The sequence below is a fragment of the Anser anser genome (genome assembly GCF_964211835.1).
Source record: "Anser anser genome assembly, chromosome: 6".
NCBI classification, from domain to species: Eukaryota; Metazoa; Chordata; class Aves; order Anseriformes; family Anatidae; genus Anser; species Anser anser.
Window position 1 is genome coordinate 19569121 of NC_139726.1, and position 26248 is coordinate 19595368.

Genomic DNA, 26248 nt, shown 5'->3' on the forward strand with positions numbered 1-26248 from the left:
AGAGAGTCTCAGTTTTGATTTAAAAGTGGGTTAATCTGGGCAGTAAACACCGAGAAACTGAAAGAAATTCAGTGAAATGTGGTGCAATGTTTTAGCTCAAATGTTCATACAAAATTATAGGTCAGGGTATGCCTTAAGAGAAACCTGCCTGCTGTCTTTCATCTGGAGTAGTGACTATTGGAGAAGTTTTTCAAAAATGTAAAGAGGGATTAGGAAGCAGGCTCCCGCTGATTTTTAGAAGGATTTGTGTGATTAATTCTATGTCTTTGTTTTTGAAGATTTCTCTCAATTAAATTAGTGCATTTCACACACTCTACAGAGGGGTAGTTTTTGCCTTAGATGATGTGTTTGTTGAAGATGTTTGTAACATACACAGAATTTTTGAAAATGCAAATTAGTGGACAGCTAAATGGGTGGTTGCATTTGTATCAAATGGCTAAACACAGAAGTCACCCGTAAGATGGGACAAAGGATTGACTGTAGCATCTTAGGAGAGTTCAGCAAATACAATTGTTATGCTTGGGCCTTCTTGCAAGGATACGTGGTGGCAGCTTTCCTCCTCACAGTGCTCGAAGTTAGGGCCAACGTCAGAAATAATCATCCAAGAAACAGCAGCTGGCATTTAGAGCAAATGGTGAGGCAGAGAGCAGTTAACTTCTCCCTGCAGGCTGATTATATTTGCAGAATGGAGAAACTGGACTGTTGTAGCCAATGTCAAGGAAAAGCATTCATCAGATAGAGGGTGATGAAGAAGGAAACTTACAGCTTTTATTGAAATTTTAGCAGTAAATTTCCAGCTTTTAGTATGTATTTAAAGAACTTAACGTTTCTGTAAGATTTTAAAGAAAACTCTGACAGTGAGGTAAAATGTTTAACTGAAGCTCAAATAAAATACCTGTCCCATTCGTGCCAAACTTCTCTACAAACTAGTATTTTTCAAAAACCTTTTAAAATGTGACATAAATCTGGCATTAAGCAAGCATTCCCATCCAGTCACACCTGTGAGATGAATTTAGCTTTGATTTTACCTGAGGAAGGCACTAGAAGGATGAAGCAGTGAAATGCTGTTAAGGTAGGTTCCACAAAGTTGTCCACGTCCCATCTGATTTCCAGTACTCAATTTACTCCTTTCTGAGTATGCAGCTCCCTTAAAGACTTCCACATTCAGTTTTTATTTCAGAAAATGTCTGCCTGCCCTCAAGCCCACGTGTTTCTTTGGGATGGGATATAGTATGTCACAGCATTTCCTTTTAATGCAGATTTCAAGGCATGCAGGGGAAGCATTTAATTGTTAAGGGTTTTACATTTCCAAGTTAGTATATAGAGTCTATTTAGAAAAATACCTTTTGGGAGGCAGTGGGTGAGTGGTATAAGAAATTTCTGGAATATTTTGTTTTCTAGGAAGACAGTGAAGCAAGGTAGCTTTTGTCAGTATGTTTTGGCCTACATTACCATGATGTGTGAGGCTTTGCTGTTCTGTGTCATTAGACTTGATGAAACACTACGTGAGAAAGTCATTGAGCAGGAGAATGGTGTTAACCCTTCTTGCCATAGTGGTTTATGTGGCACTAAAAATATGTAAAAAGTAGACAAATGGGATTGTAGGGTTTAAGAAAATCAACATTTCTTTCTAAGATAGAGTTTTAATCCAAAAGGATACATTTTTTTTTCCCAGCCTTTTGAAATTTTCACGTGCCTAAGATATTTCCATGATGGTGACAATGAATTGCTTTGCCCTCATTGATGCAAGAGTGCTTGTAATCTGTGGAGTAGCCATATGGTTCGCGTTTATTTTAATGGGTCTTTGACATCAGGAGAATAGCTGAGACAGCAGAAGAAAGTGCTTATGTTTTGGAGTTCAGCCAGAACTAAGATTATTTATGTTTAGTAATTGAAGAACTACCAGTTTGCTCAGTAAGAATGTTTGAAAAACATTACAGGCTTAAAATGTTATTCCTATCAGGATTTTGTAAAATTAGGAAACATGTTTTGCTTTTCATAGACGAATACAGCTGTAGCAGGATGTATTCCCTAGTGTGGGGGTTCTGGATTCTATTTTGGCCACTAGATGTATGGAATTAAATGCTTTCTCTTTCTCAGGTTTTACACTGCTCTAGGTACACTACTCAGAGAGCAAAATGAGGATGTTCAAAGCAGATGAAAAGTGCAGATGTATAGAACATTATCTGCATAGGAGAGTACTTTGTCTGCTAGTACATTATTACTGTTGCTTACCTATTTAATCCATTGTAATTTATTCATACATGAGAGGTGGATGTGTATCATAAGATGCATTACCAGCACATAAGAAATAGCTTAACCTGAATTTTTCAAATGTGAAAGGAATTGAGGTTGTATCTTTTGTTTTTCACAAGTTGACAATGTTTTTTTCTGAGGGTAGAGCACACAATATAGCTTGAGGTGCTGAAGAGGGTGGGGAGGGCTCATAGGTAAACAGTTCACCCCAATGTGCAGAGGTCTGGAAGTATCCTATGGGTATCTGAATTTTCTGCTCCATGCTTTGAGAATCCCTTGGTATGGTGTAGGGAGGGCCAAATTAAGACAGTAAAGAAGGGGTACAATTGCATAAGTTAGAGAGATACTGATATACAGCTTTGAAAAAACAGTGAAAAATGAGTTAGTAATAAAATTCTCAGATATTGTAACCTTCAGTCCTCCAAAGAGACGTAAAATGAAAAAGAAATTTTCTTTGCAATACAGAAGGTAAGTGCAAGGAATCTTACAAGCCTTTTGGTAAGAATAAGGTGATGGAAGCCACTATTTGAAATTAATTTAGCTGCAGGACTTGATGGTTTATTCCATACAATGATACCACTGAGGAGGCAGTCTCTAACCATAGTGTCCTAGTTACATTAAAATATATTACAACAATCTGTGTAGTGCTACATCTTTTTTCACCATTAGTCTATTCACACATTTCTCTAGACGTTTAAACTTTTCTGCCTTACAAATTGATTAATTCTCTTTTATTAATTGTTATTAACTGTTATTAATTATTGATGAACAAAGGCCTTTCTTATTATCTAACCTCACATGGCTTGGATGCTTATTTTCATCTTCTTTGTTGATGAGTCTATTTTCAAAGACGTGTAAAAATAGTACTTTTTGTTCTGATAGATAAAAGTTACCATTTCAAATTGCAACCATTTTAATAAAAATGTTGGTAGTAGAAGGTATGACTTAGTGGCCCAGCATGGTTTCCAGCCATGCTTATAATTTGCCACTAATGGGAATGATTGTGATGATGTTTGTGTGTTTATTTATTTTGTGTTTACTGCCACTTCCTAGTAGATCTATCTTCCCGTGTCTAGTAAACTACATGTTGGGTAAGACAGCTTTACTGAGTCAAGCCTTAACCTCTGTAATTTGTAGGAGTATGTGTGTGTGCGTATAGAAAAGTGTTGTCTTGCAGGTGACAAAGCTATTTTCATGCATGTTGGTGTGTAGCCTTATGGAAAAATCACTGAAAGAAATCTTAATTTCTTGAATTACTGCTGAACAGTTGTCCCTGTTCTGTACTACAGTTATGTAGTACATGTTATGTATGTCAATGACTGAAAAACGGCCCTACTGAAACATGGAAAACTGAAGGGCTATAATGAAAAAACTTGATGTTTAGGCATTGTAGCGTTCTGTTCCTCTCTGGCTTGCCATATGGATGTTCTTCAGTTTAGGAATCCTTAGACATTCCTTGTATGTTCAATAGCCAGAGCAGCATGTGAAGAGAAACGGCAGAATTACCATATGTAGTCATGAAGTAATTATAACTGCTGTGGATAAACAGAATTGTTAAGAGAGACAGAGAAGCTAACAGCTGAGGAAAAGATGAATAAATGCATCCTACAATGTATGTGTGCATGCATATCATGAACAAAGATAACAAAAGGGCAAGGACAAAGAGCAGGCTGTGTTTCCAGGATGGGTTAACCATCCATGTTTGCCTATAAAAGTTTTACTTTAAGTCTTTATGTCTGAGTCTGGCCTCACCTTTAGGAAGTTTGCTTGCAGATGATTCCCAGTTTCCATAAATAGCCTGTGCTGCAGATGACCTGTGCTGTGGCTTAGTGCAGGTTGAGTGCTGCATGAAGAGCGCTGTGCAGTGTCCCTGAAAGTGCAGCAGCCGCTCTGGCTTGGCAGACACCTGTGGGACAGGGCTCGATTCCGTGGGCTGCAGCTGGTTGCAAGCAGGTTATTAACTTGGGCTGTTCTGCTAAACCCAGAAACTGAACCACTTAAATCCCCAAAATCAAAAATTGAGCTGTTAACATTTCAGATGACAAATTCTGGCAGGTCTTTTTGAAGATATTTATGTCTGAAGACCTTGTTCAGATTTTACTTTTAAAGTGACTTTTTCTGAGGGACAGATCTGTAGCAGTAATTATGTTAACAGTACCATCCTCCCCTCTAATAATAGACAGATTTTATGCATTATGTTATTTATGTATCTGCCAAATACATTACATTCCATATAATCTTAGAACATGGAACTACAAATTATATTCATTGTTTAACTTTGTGAAAGTGGAGTACTTTTTTTCCTTTCCTGGAGAATACCAGGAAAGGCATTTATACATGTCTGACTTATGTATCAGACCTGTAATATGTAAATATATTAAAAGATCGCATGATCCATAGGGTAATTTTAGATGGTGGTGAATATTCCTATTTCCCACTAGGATCCTTGCACATTACAAACTGCTAGACCAAAAATGGTGGCATTAATTTTCAAAAACCACCTTCTGGTTCCTGTTGACAGTGTGTGTCCAGCAGATGCTAAACCACCACATCTCTGCATAACAGAAGCTGGCTGGAGTTAATACTGCCCCTTTTGCGCAGAACAGATGATAGTGGTATCACTGTTGCACAGCCAGATGTCCTGTAAGTACTTCTGAGACTGTCCAAGCAGGGAAGCCTGTTGGTTACAGTCTCTTTGGATAAATTGTTAGGTTACAAGCTTTTCCTGCCTTGCAAAACCTTTGAAACTGAATCCAGAGAGGCCTGGCAAATGTTCATGATTTCTGATATATCAGGAAATAAATATTCTGTATGTCCTTGTGCTCTGTCTTGAGTTAAGCAGTGTCCTTAGCAGTAATTACAGCTGATTCAAACTTACTATTTAAGGTGTGGTGCATGCAAAGTAACATGTGTCTCTGAATCCTGGTAAGATGATCTGAAAATCTGAGTTTTGGCTGCCTTGTAACAAAAGGACTGAATGAGTTATAGAGCACTCCATCCCAGATGCTGGAAAATGTTCAACACTTCCTTTCAATACCAAATAATAACCTTTGAGAAATCACATTAAGGCAGTCCTCTACTCAGAGACTTAAGGAAGTATGGGAGAACAAGAGCTTAATGCCTTTGTAGTGCTGACTGTGCTTCTTTGTGTGTCCTTTGTTACTGAGGTGGTCACAATTCTCCAGTGCCTTCACTGACAGAAGGCCGATTGTATCTTCAGAAAGAAAAAAAAAAAGGGGAGGGGGGGGGACACCTGAACATCTCTAATTTATGTTTCTGGGTAACCAACTCAAATCCTGTTATCTCTTGCAGTTCCTGCCTGCTCCGTTCTTGTAAACAATGTTCTCATAAATATGAATGTACTCTGACTACTTCCTAGCAGTTAACATAGAAGAGGTAACTGTAGAGTTATTCATAGAGCCTTAGCTCTTCCTTTAATATGCTCTTGGTTGAGACAAAAGCAAACCCAAAAGATAGGATGTGTTTCAGAAAAAAATAACTGCGTATAGTCTTAGGTCTGTGTTTACATGCTTGCTTACTTACACAGATTAGCATATAATCTGTCTGACTAGGAACTACAGTGTTAATAAATTAAAGTATGAATTTTAATGATGTACAACAAATGCATGCCAGCTCTCACTGTCTTCAGTACAATTGTATAGTGCTGGATTTATAGTGCTGGTTGTGTTGCAATGACAGTACCCCAGTATCTCCTTGAAGTTCAGTTTAGCTCCATTTTAACACAGTTTTTGCCAGTGACATGTAAAACAAACAAACAAAACATTTGACGGTGTGGCGCTGATAACTTAATTGCTGAAAGTGAGAAAAACTATAAAAAAAAAAGTTGAGGAAATGCATTAATGGGTTCTTTCAGACGGCTCATGGCAACTACAGTCTACTGAGACAGACAGATGACCAAACATTTAGGCATAAACATATGGTAATGTATTGAAATGTTCTAAATTTTGACAACACACACATGCACGTATGGACATCCCTGCTCCTCCCTCTAAATACACATAATTGAAAAGCCTATTCATGTCATCTAATTTTTATCATAGATTACATTATTTTTTTCCAGCTGGAATTTGTTAGATTGGTCTTCTGCCTAGCTTCATTTAACTGTTAGCGTGTAAAGGGTGAATAAAAATTCAAGTTGATTTCTTTATGTATAAAAAGTGCTATAATTTAGCTCTACCATAGAACTGACAGACTTAAGGCGGGAAAAAAAAAAAAGAAACACTTTTATCACTTTTATTCCAACATTTAATATTTCTGCCAGTAAGTAACCATGTCAAGAATTCCATAGCTAAGGTCTAAAATTAATTGCTATAAATTTAAACCTTATGTAGTAGATACTGAAGTTTAAAGTTGAAGATTCAAACCATTCACCAGCTTGTGCAATCTACAGGAACAATTACCTTCTGTTTCTGCATGAAGCAGACAAATATATGTAAAATTAACCTTTTATATTTTCTTTCCTTTAATATTTTACCATAGTTTTATCTCTTATTCCATTTGTGTCTTTTACTTAGTAAAAATACTGGTGCTTGCCCTTCAGTAGCTTTCAGTATTTCTTCCCAAATACAGGCAAGATCCAGTTGAAATCCAAATAATATCAATACTGTTATATGGGGATATAAAGGATAAAGGATATTATATATTATATAGGATATATAGTATATAGGATATTATATATTATATAGGATACATTCCAGAATGATTTAGAAGCCTTCTTCACTAGGAGCAGGATTTTTTAATGTGTAAGAGCATATAGGCAATGAACTTTCTGATACAGAGAATATTTCCTATCATTCTGAATTGAAAGAGTCACGATATCAAAATTACCCAAATTCCAAACTCTATTCATTTTTTAAAAACAGTTGTGTTTTGAAACTGTAACATGTATGAAGAAACAGTACATTACAACAGTATTTCATATTATGCAAAATTGGCATAAACCTATCAAATATTCTCTTCTAATAAAATAACACTTGGCACCCAGTAGAACCTTTCTATAACTATTTTTGATAGGCTCTGTTGGTGAGAGATTTGCATAAAAGTGGTTGTAAGTTTAAACATGCCTAGTGTAACAATTTCTTTTAATTCCTTTGTGTACATCCTACACCCTTTTTGGAACACCCGTCACTGAGAACGGGTAAGTGAATGGTAGGACCTGTGCTTATTTATCTGTTTTATACTCGTACTCTAGCACATCTGTAGCTTTTCTGAAAAAGTGCACGTTACTTACCATATTTTCAGCTGCTTGACAGTATTTAGGAAAAATTTATTATTTCAGTGTTTCATGGAACCTAAAATGTTTTTATGATTATGTTAGTAGGGCATACCAGCTGTAGTTTGGCTACAAGAATGTATTTTCCAATATGTTTTTCTCTCATAGTTAGATCATTCTATTTTTTTTAACTTAATTAACATGGAAGTTTGAGTATTTTAGCTTTCTGATGATTAGCATTTTGCTACATTAGAGAATGAACTGTATTTTAACTGTGACAATAAACCAAACCTGTTACGAAACCAAGGCTGAAGGCCAAGTGCTTCCAGTCTCTAGAGATGGTGCGATTTTAGATTAGCAGAGTACATCACGATGCTCTTATGGCTTTTATGGAATGGTTTCAAGTCTTTCAAAAGTGGTTTCAGGCACCTGTTAAATCACTTTACTGCCTGATTTCTGGCAGTTTGGTCTCTCAGTCATACCTGCCCAGTTGTTGCAAAGCAGTAACGTATTACCTACTTCCTTGACATCCTATTGTCATTTTGCAATAAATCAAATAAATCAGGCTGCTGTTTCATCTTAAAAATCAAGAAGTGTCTCTTTCTCCAATGTTTGTATCGCCTATTTTGCACTAAAGGCTCACCACTGTTACCAGAGAGAAACAATAGATAAGTATCACTGAAAGGAGTTACGAATATCTGTAGGAAAAGAACGGTATTTGACAGTTAAAATTTGGCATTTATTTTTAAATAAATCCCTTTCATATGGAACTGCATATTTTTATAAGAAAAAACAAGCAAGAGTGTGAAGGGAATCAGAAAAGTATTAGAAAAAATAGATTATTTTTTGGGGGGTCAAAATTCTACATATCAGGAATATATATATATATACACACACATATTCAGTGGATGACAGCAGAAATGGATGAAGGTGAAGAAAAAAGGATCTGATTGTAAATCAGCATTATTCCTGTATTATTCTGTGATAATAAGAGTTTCAGAAACACAAAACATACTACCTTTATAGTTACTCTAACGCACTGATTTCACATATTTTAGAATATAAAAGATAGGAATCTTTTCTGTTAATGTGACCCAATACTTTAAAGATCAAGTGTTAGACCTCTACTAGAGCCTTGCTGACATAATACTGGTGGTGTATATAGATCTGCGGGAGGCGCTGGTCTGCTGTTCTCCTTACTGCTGTCATATGCAGCGTCATTTTGTTCACTGGGGTTTGAAGAGGTACAAGTAGGCTGATCAGTCTCTTTGAGGTGACACTACAGAAGAAACTCCTCTTGCTGGGATTTGTTTCCTTCCTTATTAAAACAGATAAACATTTAAAAATGCAGAGGGAAAACAACTGTCCTGGACAAGGATTTATATTGTTCATTTTAACGGTTTGTAATGGCTTCTGGGTTTGTCTATATGGTCATTTTTTCTAATCTTATCCCTTCATTTAGACTGCACTTCTCTGAACTTTAGGATGTACATATGTTAAGGTAAATGGAACTACTCAAGTGATAAATTTGCTATATGACTACAGGTTATCATTAATGTTGTAATTCGCATATGTTCCAGCTTCGTCAATCCTTAAAAGAGAGAAGAGGAAGAGAACAAAAAATGTCCATTTTAACTGTGTTACTGTGTATTACTTCACGAGAAGGCAAGGCTTCACCAGTGTTCCTAGCCAAGGAGGAAGCACACTGGGAATGTCCACTCGCCACAACAGTGTGCGCCAGTACACGCTTGGAGAGTTTGCAATGGAACAGGAGAGGCTTCACCGGGAGATGCTAAGAGAGCATCTAAGGGAGGAAAAACTCAATTCTCTAAAATTAAAGGTAAAAATTCTTTGATTTTGATCCCTGCCCTTATGTATTTCCATGAACAGTGTCAGAGTGATATGGGCATGATGTGAATGCTTTAATCAAAACCCCTTCCTTGCTTTCCAGTCTGATTTCAATGGAAACAATTGCATTTTTTCTTTTTTGTTAGATATTATGAAGTGCTGATGTGGTTCTAAAGTACTAATGTGTACCTTAAAGTGCTTTACGAGAATATGGTTGTGTACTCTCTGTTTTCTCACAGAGAAGATGACAAAGGCAGATAGACAGTGGAACTTAGCCTCGGACAGGGTATCCAGCAGAGTCTGGAAGTGCCAGGAAGTGAACAAGTCCTCTGAGCCCTTGCACAGTGCCCTGTTAGAGAAAGCAATGGTAACATCCTAAGTACTGAAAACAAAACACCTTATTTTCTTGGACAACTTGACCAAATTTGGTAACAGCAATACAGAATAAGTTGTGTTTTTTTTTTTTTAATGTACCAATTTATACAATCATGCATCTTTAATACTTTACCAAAAGTTGTCTGTGTTAAAGAAACATCAGACAAATTAACCCGCTATATCTGTTTAGCTAGTCAGAACAAATCTTAGCTATAGTTTTAAAGCTATCTTTTTTTAATTTAGCAGAGCAGAGGAAGCAAATTGTATAGGAAAACAAAAAGAATAGGAGAAGAGAGAAGGGGATTGCAGTCTTGGAAGCGTCCCTTCTGCCTCTCTAAAACTGGTGGCAAAAGCTCCATTTTTGTTACGTTGTTTAGTGAATAAAAAAAACTTCCTATATGATAGCTTGTGTTTTGGGCTTGTTTTCAGATGAATTCTGTAATTAAAAGTGAACAATATCAACAATTGTAGCCAAACTGCTGTGCTCCACAGCTTCTCCTTCTCCTTTTCCTTCTCTGATACCATTATCTCTATTTAAGGTACTACTACATATGCATAAAGCAAACTGGCACCTTCCCCGTTTAAGAAATCCCACAGTACTTTTCCACTAGAATGAACTTTGTTCATAAGTTTTATGTCTGAATACCTGAATAAGTACATACGACCCTTACTGTTGTAATTACTTTTTTCAGTATTTTTTCTTATTTGAACTGTGAAACATTCTGAGATAGTTCATAACGTTTGAACTGTCATAATGAAAACAAATATAAAACCACTCAGGACAAAGGTAAATTAAAGATGGGTATTTGGACAGGCTGGAAACAAAAGGATAGAGTTAGTGATTTATCATAAATAGAGATTATACCTCTAAACATCTCGCATCACAGAATCTTCAGAGCATCAAGTGTGAATTGAGCTGTAACTGTGTAGATCCCTTGGCTGACTTCCAGGAAGAGCTGTTTTGCTATTCACGTGATTTCTAAATGAGCACAAAAAGGAAAGGCTGTAGATTTCTAAGGTGATAATGTCAGTGATATAATGAAAACCTACTAATCAGTATATGAATGTAAATTATTGTTCATCTGCACAGAAAAATGAGGAAAATTAGAAACTGAAGCACAGCAAAGTTTCTTCAAAAAAGGCTTTCTGTTTGAAAACAAATAAGCAAACAGTAACGTTTTCAGTGTTTTTTTTAGCCTGTTTTCAATTTCAGTTTCCCTGTTTAATTTTTTTCAATAGGATTGAAATAAGAAACCCATAGGTAGAAAGCATTCTCTCTTATAGAATTTGATGAAAAGAAAAGAAGTACAGGAATATATGGGAACTGAGTCTTCATAATATTAGGTGTACTGCTTATGTTTTTACTTGCTAAAAGTAAAGAGCCAAATAAGAAATTTCTGTTAATTAAAAGCAGATAAAGACTTTAAAATCATCTTCAAGTCATTTTAGCCATTTAGCACTAACACTTTGGTGTAAACACTGCTGACAGTGGCATAAACACTGTTAGCAGCAGAGTGTGAAAATTCTAATGGCAGTCTGTGCATAAAAGCCATCTTGTCAAGATGAAAGGTACAAGGTAGGCTTTACTTAAATACGTTGTCATTTGAAGAAACATTAGGAGTAAACACAACAGATTAGCTGCACTAGTCCTTATTGCTAACTCATAATGTCTCTTCAGATTAAGATATTTTGGAATTGTTAGCATGAGACTCATGCTGTTAAGGCTCCTGGGTCTGTGGACCAACAGACAAATCGGTGCAGATTGTTCTTATTCTGAAAACAAGACAAATGCAAATGTAAAATGATGTGGGTTTGCCTCTGAACAGAATTACTCTAGAACCTTTTAATTTTTTATTTTTATTTTTTTTAAGTTGTGTAGAAAGCGTTCTAGCCCTTTTTCTATCTTTTTCTCTCTATCAGGTGTTAGGGAATGTGCCTGAAACGTATTGTCAAGAAATGGTGAAATGTTGAGTAGCTTCTATGAAAAATCTATGCCATTTCACCATTTTCTATAAGCTAGGTAAATTTATGAAACCTAAATGTGATTATGGTGGTGCATGTGGAAGCATATATGCTTAATGATTTCTAAGAAAAGAAACTTGTAGTACACTGTAAGTAACTGCTTTAGACATACGAGAATTAACTGAATTTATTCAAGTTGATCATGGTACTGTCAGTAATTGGTAAATTAGTTTTAATCTTAGGGCAGAATATTCAGATTTCAATTTTGTAGTCCTGTCTAGGAACATGCAGAAGCCTTTAACTTACTCAGTTCATGTAGCTGGACAGTAAAAATGGAAGACAGTAGTGGTAACAGACAAAATTATAATGAATAGATAGTTCACTTTTTCTATGGTGAACTGCAGGAGAAACTAAAAATACATTTTCTGTGTTGACTTCCTTTGTCTTGGCTTCCTACCATACGAAATAGCTTCCAGCTAGAGCAAGCAAAAGCATCTAACCTAATTTTTTCACGTTTTACAGAGTTGAGGTGATTTTCACCCAGAAACCTCATGTATTCATTGGCTGGTGCCTTATCCCATTGTTATGGCATTAACCTTTAGCTTTATGTGAGAAATTTTACTCATCTACATATCTAGTTTAATTCAGATAAGCAATATTATGACAAGAGAACATAACATTGTCCTGAAGTTTTGAATTGAAAAATATATTTGATGGTTCTTGATAATTTTCACTCTGTAGTTGCCCAATTACTTGTTTAAGAGATGGTCAAAGCTTTCCATTTCATTAATTCATTTGTTCTTTGCATGACAAAATTGAGAAAAAAAAATCAGAGGAGACAAGAATAGCATCCAGCAAACGAGTCAAAAGGAGCTAAGGTGCTTTGAAATTACAGACTGCTGTCTTATCTCACTGGATGCCCACACATTTGACTTTACAGTCTGCAGAATGCCTAAAGCATTCAGCGCCTGGCTGGCTTTCACTCGTAAATGCTCTACTGCTATGTAGCGAAACAGTTCAGATTTGCAGGAGGAGGGGGAGAAGTATGTGACAGGCTTGGCACGGTTCTGTAGGTGCCTTTTGTAAACTGAGCAGTTACAGCATTTGCCTCATAGGTAAGACACCAGAAAGTTGATTTGTATTAAACAATTATTGAATAAAATAAAAAAATAATTACCAAAGCAGGGATTAGAATTCTTCCCCAGTTTCAAATTTAAATTATGATAAGACAATTGACCAGCTCAAGGACTGGTTTGATCCATGTATATTTAAAACCGGAGAAGTCAGAATTCTTAGGTAGGCCATTCTTCTATTAAATGAAAAAAAAAAAAGCAACATAAATACATTGTACTTAGTTGTACCTAGGTAATAGAAGAAAAGGAAAAAAAATTAAAACATCAAGGCTGCCATTCTAGATTTGAACATTCAGCCTGAATTGCATGTAATGAGGGTTATTCCCACCCACTGGCTTTAGACAGCTAATTCAAGATGCTCTGAGGATATACCTGTTTTTCACTGTAAAGTACACAGAAAAAGGAAAACTTCCAATGTTGTCTTTTCTACCTCATTGAACTAATATATTGAAGTACCTTATGTAAATAAACTCTCCATTGCCCCAGGGCCACATAGAATTGATTAGGGTGCTGTTACCCCTCTTTTCCTGGCCATAGTAATATAAAGTAAGTGTGAAGTAATGTAGGTAGAAAAGGGCAAAATTAGGTGACTTCTGGGTTTAAAATTAATTATCAGCTCAAGCAAAATACAGGTATGTGCTCAAACAGTTCAGTGGAAAGACTACTGTTTGACCTCAGCTGTACAAACAGCAAACAACTTGTCATGCTCCATGAGGAACAGGATAGAGTACATGAAATGCATTGTTTTGGAGATGTGACACGTCCTAACCTGAAATAGCATTAGTAGTATAACTGCTATCTCAAAATGGCTATTGAAGAATTTCCAGAATTGCCCAGAGACAGGAACTAAAACAAATTAAGGGCTTCAAGAATTATCCTATGAAGAGATATGGAAAAGACTAGAATTTTAGAAAGGCACGAGATGTGGCAAACTACAATATATAATAAAGGATATAAAAGCAGATATGAAATTGGAAGTTTAGAAAAAAACTAGCTTTAGGGCAAACGTGAACTAAAAATGTGAATTAACTTGTGAATTACAGTGTGAACTGCCTTTTCACCCCATCTGTAATTGTATTATGGAACTTTTACTGGCATTCGTGGAGATCAGAACAAAGGGTGAAATGCAATAGGCTTTGTTGTTTTTTTTTAACAGATGTCTTTCCACATTCATAGTTCATTACATTTATTTACATATATAACAACTATATGCAAGGATAGCTTAAGCACTTTGTTATTTGTTCTTTGTAACAGATGACAAAGAATGGTACAGTGGAATCTGAAGAGGCGAATACCCTGACACTGGATGACATTTCTGATGATGATATTGATCTAGACAACACTGAAGTAGATGAGTACTTCTTTCTACAACCCCTGCCGACAAAAAAGCGAAGGGCACTGCTACGAGCTTCTGGAGTGAAGAAGATTGATGTGGAAGAAAAACATGAGCTGCGAGCCATCCGGCTGTCCAGAGAGGATTGTGGCTGTGACTGCCGTGTGTTTTGTGATCCAGAAACTTGCACTTGCAGTCTTGCAGGCATAAAATGTCAGGTAAATGTCTATATTATTGTCAATATTTAAATAGCAAGGGGAGGGGGGAGAAGTGCTTGTACTTTTTGTTCTTGTTAATGTGGTAAGTACTGGGAGCTTATTAAGTGAATTGTTAAACAATAACACTTGTGGATCTCAAACTAGTTTAAGTCTCAGATTTAAGAGTTCATAGTGTGCAATACAAATTATCTCCTTAAACACATTTATTTTATGATCCTTTAGGCACATACATTGTTCAATATTTTTTGTTCATACACAAATATTCTGCTCCTCATGTTCCCCTTTGCCCTTTATCTAAACATGCAAATGGAAACAACAGAAAGATCAGTAGCCTGCAGATTTCACAAGGGTATGTAGCTTTTTTTTTGAGAGACAATTCACATGCTGTCCAAATGTGAATTATAGTCCAAACTCAATAAGAAGCAATATATGACACTGTGGTACTGTTCTTTATTTAACATGCATGCATGAAAAACTGCATGTAGGCAATGAAACGTATATCTGCTAACCTAGCAGGTAGTTATTCTCTCCGCAGACTGAAATGGTATTGCATATTGTACATTTACACGATGTTCTATGTACAACTGTAAATGTCTCAAAATGCTTCCTAAAAGATGTCTGCTAATTTTCCTGAGTTAGTATGCAGCCAAGCTGATTTCTTCCTAAATGCATTTTTTCATTATTTCTTAAATCCAAGCTGAATTTTCACTGCTATTCTAAATAATACATTCTCTTTGCTACTTCTGTTTTCATCTTCACATATGGAGAAGATGTACTAGTTTGCTTTACATGGCTTTCCTCTGCATCACATTTGATATACTGTAGAGTAGATGAAAATCATAGACCTTAAGCTATCTAATTCAACTACCTGATCTGTGGATTCAGTCACATTTTTACATACTTAAGATGGATATTATTGGACGTATAAGTTCTGCCTACAGTCCGTTGCGTGTAAAATATTGCATCTACAATTGAGTGAATATTTTTTAAAATATAATAGAGTTTCTATTCCTGCTTTCTGTGGCCAGGTGCCCCCTATTGGCAACTTTATAACATTTTTTATAGATAATGCATTTTATTTCAATAGATCTGTAGTTTCCATGATTTTTATCAGAATTTTAAGACTTTTCTGGGTAATACTTTTGCCTGGATTTGAGCACGACATTATGTAACGCTGTAGCAGCTCCATAAATAGAAAAATAACCAATTTTTTGTTCCACTATGTAAAACTCTACCCACAAATTGGAAACGTTTTTTTTCCTACTATGCAACATTGGTAAACATCAGTCCCTTACGTTTTCAGCAGTATTTCTAAATTCCAGGGTTAACCCTCTGACTTACTTTTAGTTATGGTTATTCTTACAAGTAGTTGTCAGGTGAATCCCACTTGAATCCCACTTCACTGCTGTGTTTCTTTAGGCTGTCTAGGTTATGTCGTATCACCAGGTTTATGCTAAGTATTGTTAATCTGTATTCTTTTTTTTAAAAGGTGGATCGTATGTCTTTTCCATGCGGTTGCACTAAAGAAGGGTGTAGCAATACAGCAGGTAGAATTGAATTTAATCCTATCCGTGTACGGACTCACTTTTTGCACACAATAATGAAACTCGAATTGGAGAAAAATAGAGAGCAGCAAGTTCCAGCACTAAATGGCTGCCACAGTGAGATAAGTGCACACACTAGTTCTATGAGTCCAGGACCCCATCCGGTTGAATATTCAATTGCAGAAAATTTTGAGATTGAAACTGAACCTCAGGCTGCAGTTATGCATTCTCAGTCAGCCGAGGACTTGGACTGCCCTGGGGAAGAGGAGGAAGAGGAAGATGGGAGTAGCTTTTGTAGTGGAGTTACAGATTCTAGCACTCAGAGTTTAGCCCCTAGTGAATCAGATGATGATGAAGAGGAAGAGGAAGATGAGGAAGATGATGAGGAAGAAAAAGCAGATGATTTTGTAGAAAGCATGGGCTCCCATGCTGATATGGTGCCTCTTCCTTCTGTCCTTTGCTACTCTGATGGAACTGCTGTGCATGAAAACCACTCTAAAAACGCCTCATACTATACTAACTCTTCAAATCTGTATTACCAAATAGAGAACCACGTTGCTGGCACTGCTAACCAGATTGGTGAGACTTACTCAGAAAGGGATGCTGTAAAGAATGGTAGTCTTTCTCTGGTGCCTTACAACATGACTTCAGAACAGTTTGTTGACTACACACGGCAATCAGAGGAAACTTTTAGCAGCCCTCATTACCCTTCTGCAAACCCCTCAGTGATTGTTTGCTGCTCATCTTCTGAAGGTGATAGCAGTGCTCCATGTAACAGTTTATACACTGAGCATAGGCCAAGTCACTCTCAAGTGGAATTTCACTCATACTTGAAAGGTCCTTCTCAAGATGGATTTGTTTCAGCTTTGAATGGCGAGAGTCATGTACAAGAGCACCCTGCTGAGAATTCACTAAACCTCCCAGAAAGGAGCAGACTGCACGAAGAGTGCATCAAATCACCAGTGGTAGAAACGGTACCTGTTTAATATTAAAATTCTTCTAGGACTGACTTCCTGTATTGAAATGCACTCAAATTGGATTTCCTAGAATCTTACTTTTTTTAAGAGGTAGAAAACACTTGGACTGTCGTCAGTGTTCCAGACAGATTTTGTTTTCTCAAGCTACATTGGCAGTGGCATTGCACAAAGTCAGTTTGTAATGTAAAGATTAAAAAAAAAAAAAAAAAAAAAAACCAACAAAGAAACAAACACATCAAACTGTCTTTTGATAAAAATAGAACACGTAAGTAAAAAAAAAAAACCACACCCAACATATTTCACAGTAGCCTACCTGTCAAAGTATGTGAAACCTGCCAAGCTATCTGAATCAAAGCTTCATGTTTCTGATTGTCGGGCCTGTGCAAGATTGTTAAAAATGATACTTTGAAATAATCATGTTTAGAGTCCTAATTTTCAACATATCTGAAAAGATGGTAAGTTTAATGTAAGTAATTACTGTACAAAAAGGTTTTAATTGTTCTGTATTCTATGTATTTTATTTATGGTAGTTTAGTACTCATGTTTTGATAAAAATGAACAGCATGTTCATTTGAACAGAAGATCCATAACTAGTAACAAAGAGCATGTCCAATTTTCATCTGGAGTACCATGTATTCTTCCTTTTTTAAAAATACTATTTCTGATAAATTATCTTGAAATGCATTTTTAGAGTACTATTTTCTCTTTTTACTGTTCTTGACCAACAGAGGAGTCAGAAAGGGGGCATTTGTATCTTTTAGGAAGGTGAATGGTAGACAATCCTCCATCAAAATTAAAATCAGTGGCATTTCCAGAACTAGCACTCCCCCTCCCCAAAGAATGATCTTGTATATAATGGCAAAGCAGTAGCTTAAGCTTGCACAGCACCTTTTAACCCAACAAACATTCTGATACTTATGCACTTTAGTGCCATTTTGCAGTACTATATTAACTGTGGGAACTGTGAACTATTTTGGAGAAATGCCATAGCTCCAGACTCGGAGGTATACATAAGATCTCCAAAATCATTGTAGAAAATGTTTTCCCAAGTCAATTTATGAATATGCTAGTAAGTAATTTTAAAAAAGCAGAGTCTTGCTGATCACAGTTTAAATGAAGCATGGAAAGTAATGTGGAAGTGTCTAGATTTTCCTGTTAAGCAGTTTTTTATGAAATGAGAAGGTTTTTGTGGACTTCTGATTGTATCCCAGATTTCCAGAGTCACTCAGTCTAATTAGGAACCAATACATTCAATGAGGCTATTTCAACATAGCTTCAGAGATTTTTTATCTGCTGAAGTTTCCAAGCAGAATAACATGCTCATCATAAGGATATCCATTAACTTCTACTCCATTTGTTTTAAAATTACATGGAAATTAAAATACCTACTGTATTTTACAGTCTTTAGTTTATTAACATTGCTTTCTTCAAGAAATGGATGTTATAAAAGCCTATTTTTTCTATACACTGATAATTCTCTACTGCCTTATTTTGATTTCAGAAGCTATTTTAGTAATTTCTTCTAATACTGAAATTTCATTACACACCAGGTAGGTTGCAATGTAGATCTGTCATGTTAGCCAAAATAAGGATTGGCATCTTAGTTTTTACCAGTGTCAAATCTAGATAGCAGTATGCATGTAAACACAGCGTATATTTTAGCTCTGTAACGTTGACTGTTTTGGTTAGAAGATCTTTACAACATCATGTATAGTACTCCAGTAGAAAAATTGCCAGATTTAAAATATGCTTTTTAAAAAATAAGCTTAGCAATGTTTTTAATAAGATCTGAGTATCTCATTTATTGAGATCAGTGATTTCTGATTTTTATTTTTACACTAAATTAGCAAAATATTTTTACTCTATGTAGTAGCTGGAAAGTTTTTTTATTTGTTTCCACAAGACACCCTCTATTGTTCCATGTCCCTAGTTCTCTAGGGACTGAATTCCACATTAACAACAGACTCCATCTCCTGGGAAAGTGCAGTGATGTTAATTAACTGGCTCAGCAGGCCCTGCTCCTCCCAGTCGCAGAACACCCTAATCCCTTTCTGTACAGGCTGAGTAGCCAGGTAAAATGCATGTGTTTGCCACTTCCATATAGCACATACCCATCTTTATTTTTAAAGGAAAACACTTTAGCTTATAAAAAGTTTTGCATGCAAGAATAAGAATGGTTCTGGTTAAGTTATTCTGCAAGCAAACATAACAAGTCTTGTTGTATGTAGGTATCTTGCATTAACAGCAGGCTTAAATCTGGCAATCTCACTCAACACCAGCAGCAAAAGCACAAATCCCTTCTTGAGCTGGGAGAATAGCTGTGACTCAATAACAGCTTTTTACCTTCAGAGTGTGTTGGCTACTGGAGAATCATGCACACTTTACCAGGGTATTACTCTCAGGGGAAAGTTGAATGAAATATTTTTGTTTCATTATTCACCCCCTTACTGAGCAATAAGAAATTATTTTCTTGGCCCCTATGCTTTCAAATGATAAATACCTTTAATAATATTAGCAAGCACAGTAAGTGATTAACTTTATAAAATACATCTCAGCTAGCTTTAAGATACTGAGATGCTAGTTCAGTATTATCTCTTGGCAAAATCTTCAGGCCCCAGGCCTCCTTAATATTAACATCTGTGTACATTTCTGAGTATACTTAGATGTATATGTTTCTAGGGGCACTGGGTGAATACAGCTAAATTCTCTAAAGCTTGCAGCATAGGATAACAAGTAGCTTATAATAGATAGGATAAAAGCAGAGCAACTATGAAGGAACATTTGTTACATTATTTTCCCTTGCTTAAAAGTACCTAATTCCTGGGAGTTGCAAAATAAAATGTGCAGGATAAAGATTTATTTTGAAAAAATATTCTTAACTACCTGGTGATAACGTAGAACGCATAACCCTTCTTTTGATCTACTGTTTTGTGATCAAGATTCAGTCTCAGGGTACAAACTAAAGAAATCTTGTTTAGTTCTTGCAACAAGTTAAGAAGTCAAGTCTGTTGGTAATTCATGGAGATACCCTGGTAGCTATACTAAGAATATCAACAAGCCTTCTAAAAGAGATGAACTCATACTATGGGGGAGAAAAAAAAAACAAACAACAACAACAAAAAACTAACCAACAACAAACAAAAACAAATATATTTTTTTCCAGTATAGTTCAACCTGTTCCCCAAACTACAAACTAGCAAAATATTATGCTAAACCCTTTTTGATCATTTGTAACTTGACTAGAGTGAAAAAAAAAAAAAAGTCACAGCCCTGCCCAAAACAGGTAAGCTAATTTAACTGTGAAATCTAGTGTAGGCTGTAGAAATCAGGTGACAGTTAAGGTTCCTATCTCTTGATTTTCATGTATTGTTTAGAAGACCAAAGTACTCTTCATGTAGGGAAAAACAAATTTAAATCGTGGGCTGGAGAATTTTCTAGTCTTATATTCTGGGCTAGTACATAATTACATATGCTGCGTCCCATTTCCCAGTTAGTTAACATTAATGTTGATAACAAGGTCCTATCATTTTGGGCAAGCTTATTTCTATGTGATAAAAGTATTATGTTATTAAGTGATAAACACCAGTGTTTGCTTCTATATAGATATGGCATATCATTTGTGGAAATGTTTACTTTACTGATAGCTGTATCAGGTTTTTCTCCTAATGTATTTGGCTACTGATAAGCACTCATAAGAAGCCAGATAATAAACTGGCAGATAATTTATGATTACCTTAGGTAGTTCAGAAAAATACATTAAAAAAAAGCACGCCTCCCTCTGTTACAATAAAATTGGATTTTCAAACAGAAGATCAATGAAATAGCACGTAAAACTGAATCCCTTTTTGCCCATAATGTGAACTTTGCCTGTCTTGGAAAAATGCATTGTTAAAGTTTATATATAAAGCTTTAACTGATGTTAGTCATAAAACTGGAACTTTAGTGGCAAAATTGCAGCAATCACATTTTTTCCTAAGAGCTGTAACTCAATTCATACCCATTGAAACGTTCTTGAAAAAACAAGCAAAATCAGCAAAAGTTTCTACAATTTTTTCTCTTTTTTTTTTTTTTAACCAGGTACTTGCCATTTAGATAAGAAAGGTTTAAAAGTGTTAAGTTTTACTATTTTGCATTTATATAAATTGCTGCTAGTGAATCATTCGAGTTGACATTTATGTCTTTTAAGGCTATTGATTACCATCAATTGCTATAATTATGGTTCATCCCACTCACTGCTCTGTTAACTGCATCAGTTAACAATGCCATCCTGCCTTTTGTATAAGTTCTACAGAAAATGCATGTAGTACTCATGCTGTTGTTACTCACAGATCCAGTTTCCAATCTTATCTGGGTGTTGTATTTCAGTAAATGTGCTATCAAACTGATCCTGTAGCATTCCCTGCCCCATAATCAACTGAGAGGATGTCTTCACTAAACACAGCTCACTTTTAAAGATTGAATACATACATTTGTATGCAAAACAGAATGTGTTATGTTTTTGAATATTTCAGATTTTCAAGATACTTTGATGGAAATGTGATATACTGGATAGAGTACTTGGCTAAGACAGAGGAGACCTTTTGGCTTTGCCTTTGTCTTGCTCCATCACTTGGAAGTGCTCTGGTTTGCAAGGTACTTGGAGATGTTGTGATAAAAATATTCTGTAGAACAGACAGAATACTATTTTTTCCTCTTTTTTTCTGGATTGGTAACTAAATTTCTGTACTGCAAACTAAGTCACTTTCCTACTAAAGCCCAGTCCAGCTCAGAAGTGAATAGAAATTGTATCACTAGTGTGAAACAGCAAACAAAAGCAAGCTCTTTTTTCCATGGACCAAATTAATAAGCAAAAATTTAACAATGGATTTCGTAAAGAAAATCAGAATAAAAGCTTGACTTACCTATTGAGTACCCTACCTTTGAGCAGCAAGACTCTAATTTGTTAATGACACCATAGTTGGCAGCAACAGGCAATCTTATTCCTCTGCGTATCTTCTTTTGCCAGTTGAATCCTCTGAGTTTAAACTTCTTGCTGAGGCTGCTCCTGTGGTGAAGCCAGAGTCCTCACTCTAAGCTTAAGCAAAAGAGACAGTTGGACCCACAGTGCTGTTTTAAAGGCATTTGCAGAACAAGAAACTCCTGTGGTATAACTCATGAGTTATATAAACTCGTGCATTATGCTAGTTTAGTTTCCAAAAGCAGTCAGGACAGGCACAGAAGAGGATGATATGGGAAATCCTTAATCTTTAGGGGTGTTATGCTTTCCTACTGGGGCTCAAGAGTAGTTATATCATCTACTTTATTACGGTTTCAGAACATTTGATGTAAAATACTTAGAAAAACTAGAATTAACTCAGAGAATATATTCTATAGAATTTATTTCTAAAATCCTAAATCTGATTACTATTTTTTTAACTAGTAGAAAGCTACTGTTATTTTCAAAACATGCACAGAGTTCGTTAACATGTTCCTTGGCATGAGAAATTTCAACATTTGCTTTTTCAATATTTCTTTTAAAAAAAATAATTGTACCTTAATTTTGCTGTTCTCAGTAATCACTGCCTATATGCAAATTATTAATTGTCCATTTTCTCCAAGAGGTGTGCAATCCAAAGTACAAACCTTATGAAGTGATGACTACATGCTATTTAGGTGTAAAGATATCTGAGTGAACACATGCATGAGTTCTTCCTAAGTGCTTCCTGTTCACTGTCTCTTCCTCCTCCTCCCTCACAGGCAGCTTTTAATTTGGTTGCTAAAATGTTCCAAAGCATTGTTACCTAAGGAGGAAGAAACCTATAAATATTGTTGAGAACTTTCTGCCACTCTACTGGCTGATATCAAGAATTTTAATTACTGTAAGAACATCCAATTCATTTAAAACATCACCATATTTTGCAGCCTTAGTCTTTTTGTTTTTTCCTTCCTCCCTTAATCTATGTATCTGGGAAAGGTTTGGTGTACAGTAAGGTTTTTCATTAAAATCAAGTGAATGTGAGGGCAACTCTGGTGTCCTCTGTGCTAGCTACCCTTTACTCTGGAAGAAGAGTAGATTATATTTTTCACTTACGTTAGCAAGCAGACAAATTGGAACTGTGGTGAAAAATGTCCCCTCCACCTCATTGGCTCTGAATAGACAGTTATCAGGGAGTGATCCCAGCGGGGTTCCTACAGACACTCCCTTTCCATACACACATACAGAAAGGAAACTTACCCCCATGAGCTGCCAACATGTGTTAGGGGATCCTCTTGAAGCCTGCAGATCCAGAGGAAGAGTGTAATGCTTGATACAGCAGAGCCCCAGTACAGGATGAAAACCTATGATTGGGGAAAGCAGAAAAACATTGTGTAAGAAAGTAAAGTTTCCTTCAAACTAGGGTTGCGATTTTTTCCTAATATAAATAATAAATGAAAAACTCCCTTTTTAAAAATGGAAGTGAATTACATATGAAAAAGAAAAATTAAAAATGTGTATTGCTCTACTTCAGTATAGTCTATGGTAAGAAGGATACTCAGTATGCATATGGTCCCACTGACTGGAGAACTATGTTCATGATACTCTACATTGTTACTTTTCAATTGAGACGATACCAGGGTTAGGACAAAAAATAAAGGCAAACTTCATTTATGTATTCAATTATTTTCAATTGAATCTTAGCAGTGACACTTTAATAAAACACCTGAAGAAAACCAATGTCAAATAGAACTAAGTCAAAGAAGTTTGCCTCACAGGTGTTTGTCTCTAACTGTGCACTTGCCAGTAAGCCATCAAGACTGGATTAGCTTTTCTTGATGGGCAGGAAAAATGGTGGAATGTACAAATGAACACCACTGTTCTAACATGAGGATCAAGATAATCCTTTTGTCTCGAGACATGGACATATACACCCTGGGGTGAGTGATGGGAGGACAGAAAGGTCAGTTTAGAGGAAAAGAAGGAAGCAGGCAGGAAGTGGATTAATAAGGACTTTTTTTTTTTTCTAAAAAGGGAAAAAAAAACACCAAATACTATATAGGAGAGAAGAAAAGAATGAAAAAAAAAAAGGAAAAGAACATATCCCCAGAACAGGGATGGAAAAGTATATGCCTGTTCACTACAAGTTTAGCCATATCAAATCATAATATGAATTTTGTTAATATTTTAAAGCAAATATGAACTCGGTGCAAATAGGAAATGTTGTTTTGCCATAGAAATTGTATACAGGCAGGCAAACATTAAATAAAAGACTTATCCAAAAGCATGGGGTAAAAACAACAAAGGAAAATAAAACCCTAGAAGCTACACTACCATGTCTTTTCTTTGCCTATGTCAACTGTAAAGTCAAGTTCAGTATCATTTTAAGTAGATCAGCTCCGAGACACATGTTCTAATATATGTTCCTTAAATAACAACAGACACTAAGAGCAAAAAAAATGAAGCATGTGTCCTTTTTATTAACATTTTAGCTTGGAATTTTCGAATGGGGCTTCGTACACATTAGGGTAGCTAATTTGTCTAAGTTTCTCCACCAGAATTTTATTTTTTTTTTTTTAAGAACTGCTTAAGAATGAAATTTGAAGTCTGGATTATGGGTGAAGGTCATCCTTGCTGGGGCAGTGGGGGATTACTGTAAAAACAGCCACCCGTTTGTGTTTTTCTGAGATGCGGATTGAACATAGTTTTTTAGCTTCTTGAATAGATTTGAACGTTATGTGCACTGGCAGCTAGTTCTTCTAACAAAAAACAACAAAACACAAGTAAGCATGCTATTTTTCTAAAAACCATTACATACAAATACCACCATGTTAGTTTTCACATAACAGTGCCCACATAAACAATGCTTAACAACTGGGTCCTTCTTTTAATTGACTGATGTAGGCACTTCTATGGAAATATGTCTGAAGTGTAGTTTGTGAAACATGTTTTAAAGTGTTTGATGTAAAATAAGCGCTAGACATTTAACAGTGCAAAAATAGTCAAAATCTGTAGGTTACAAATTTGTTCCTAAGAGCCTCAGCCTGTAATAGTGTCTTAGTAAAGTCAATCTTTTAAGTTAAATTGCATTCTGGTGTAATAACCTTTTGCAAATAAAATGATTAATACAGATTAGTGACTGTATTAATTTTATGTTATATACCTGGTTAATACCTGTTAACATAAAACATAGCAGTTTTGTTATTTTGATTTGATTCTATCTACAACTAATAGTTAGCAATTTTGTAAAAAACAAAGCATTTATTACATTATTACTTTTAATGTCTTCATTGTTTTAACAAATACGAACTGTCAAATTTACACTGTCTATTCCAAACCTTTCTTTTTCGAAGGTTCATCTCTCTCTCTGTATATATATTTCCCCATAAAAACATAAAATTGCTTTGAAAATTTTTGTTGGCAAGTGGTAAATAATAGGCCACAGCATGGATTCAAAAGTTGATGGTCTTTCAGACATGTAATCCATTCAAATCAGACTAGTAAAATTGTGGTGTAATTGCAGCGATTTGTTTAAAATTTGTACATTACATCTAACTTTACTATTTTTTGAGAAATAGAACTGTTAAGTAATTAACATTTTCCATTACAGATGATCTTGCATACTAAAGTTATGGAGATCTCAACAGTAAAGCAACATATTTAATTGGACTACTGCTTTTAAACTGTTTGAAGAAGCGAAGGGAAAGAAATTCCATCCTAAATCTGTACATGGAAATAATTTTAAACTTCACGAACTACACATTTCCTTAGTTTCTTCTCTTTCTTAAATAAGTTGTAACATCAAAGATGCCAAAGGGTAATATAAGCTACAATAATATTCAACAGAGCTTAACCTAGACCTTATGTTGTAATAATTTATTCAAATTAACTGTATTCTTCTGTATTTATATTTTCAGTATTTATTATGAATGATATGGAATTTGATGTATTTATTGTGGCTTACTACTGCAGTGTATATATTACAAAAATGAGCATTTTTAAGTCTTAACATTAGGTTTTTTTGTTAATTAGTGGCACTTGTATCGGCTGTATTTTTATTATATATTGTACAATATATATTGTCCATTTGTTTGCAATGAAGTAAAACAGGTTTCTACGTTACATCATGGCTGCCAGTGCATTGCGCATCTTATTTCTACTATGCAGTCAGTAGACATTCCTTTCTTCCCTAGCAGAGTCAGAATTAGTACTGCACATCCTCTCCAAGACTGCAGAGCCTATAAAGCAGCTCTGTGAAATATCAAGCATTTTGCCCATTCCTCATCGTCTGATAGTGTAAGAAGAAACTCTTGCAGTTTTTTGTTTTGTTTTTTAAACCTAATCAGCATATAAACGTTTAAGAAATCAACTGAAATGCCTCATTTGGTATATCTGTTTGCCCTTTAATGACTTTA

At 35.5% G+C, this 26248-nt stretch overlaps 1 protein-coding gene and 1 long non-coding RNA gene across 20 annotated transcripts in view; one reads left to right on the plus strand and one right to left on the minus strand.

Moving 5' to 3' along the window:
* Positions 1–25955, plus strand: part of CSRNP3 (cysteine and serine rich nuclear protein 3) — a 101400-nt gene extending 75445 nt beyond the window's left edge. For 11 of the 19 annotated variants that reach the window (XM_083840842.1, XM_083840841.1, XM_083840839.1 and 8 more), the window contains 4 exons: positions 9070–9329; positions 14062–14358; positions 15848–16876; positions 25444–25955. In XM_083840842.1, the coding sequence (XP_083696968.1) occupies positions 9070–9329; positions 14062–14358; positions 15848–16876; positions 25444–25497 (1640 nt within the window). In that variant the 3' untranslated portion in view covers positions 25498–25955. Of the gene's footprint in view, positions 1–9069; positions 9330–14061; positions 14359–15847 lie in introns of all 19 variants that reach the window. The other 8 variants (XM_083840844.1, XM_083840838.1, XM_083840829.1 and 5 more) reach the window with 5 other exon arrangements.
* LOC310901388 lies at positions 1624–17332 on the minus strand. The gene is made up of 5 exons (XR_014585750.1): positions 17193–17332; positions 12852–12983; positions 10578–10691; positions 9527–9686; positions 1624–8807 (listed from the first exon to the last, which is right to left on the minus strand). It is a non-coding gene; the product is annotated as an uncharacterized lncRNA (long non-coding RNA).
* Positions 25956–26248: the final 293 nt, after the last annotated feature.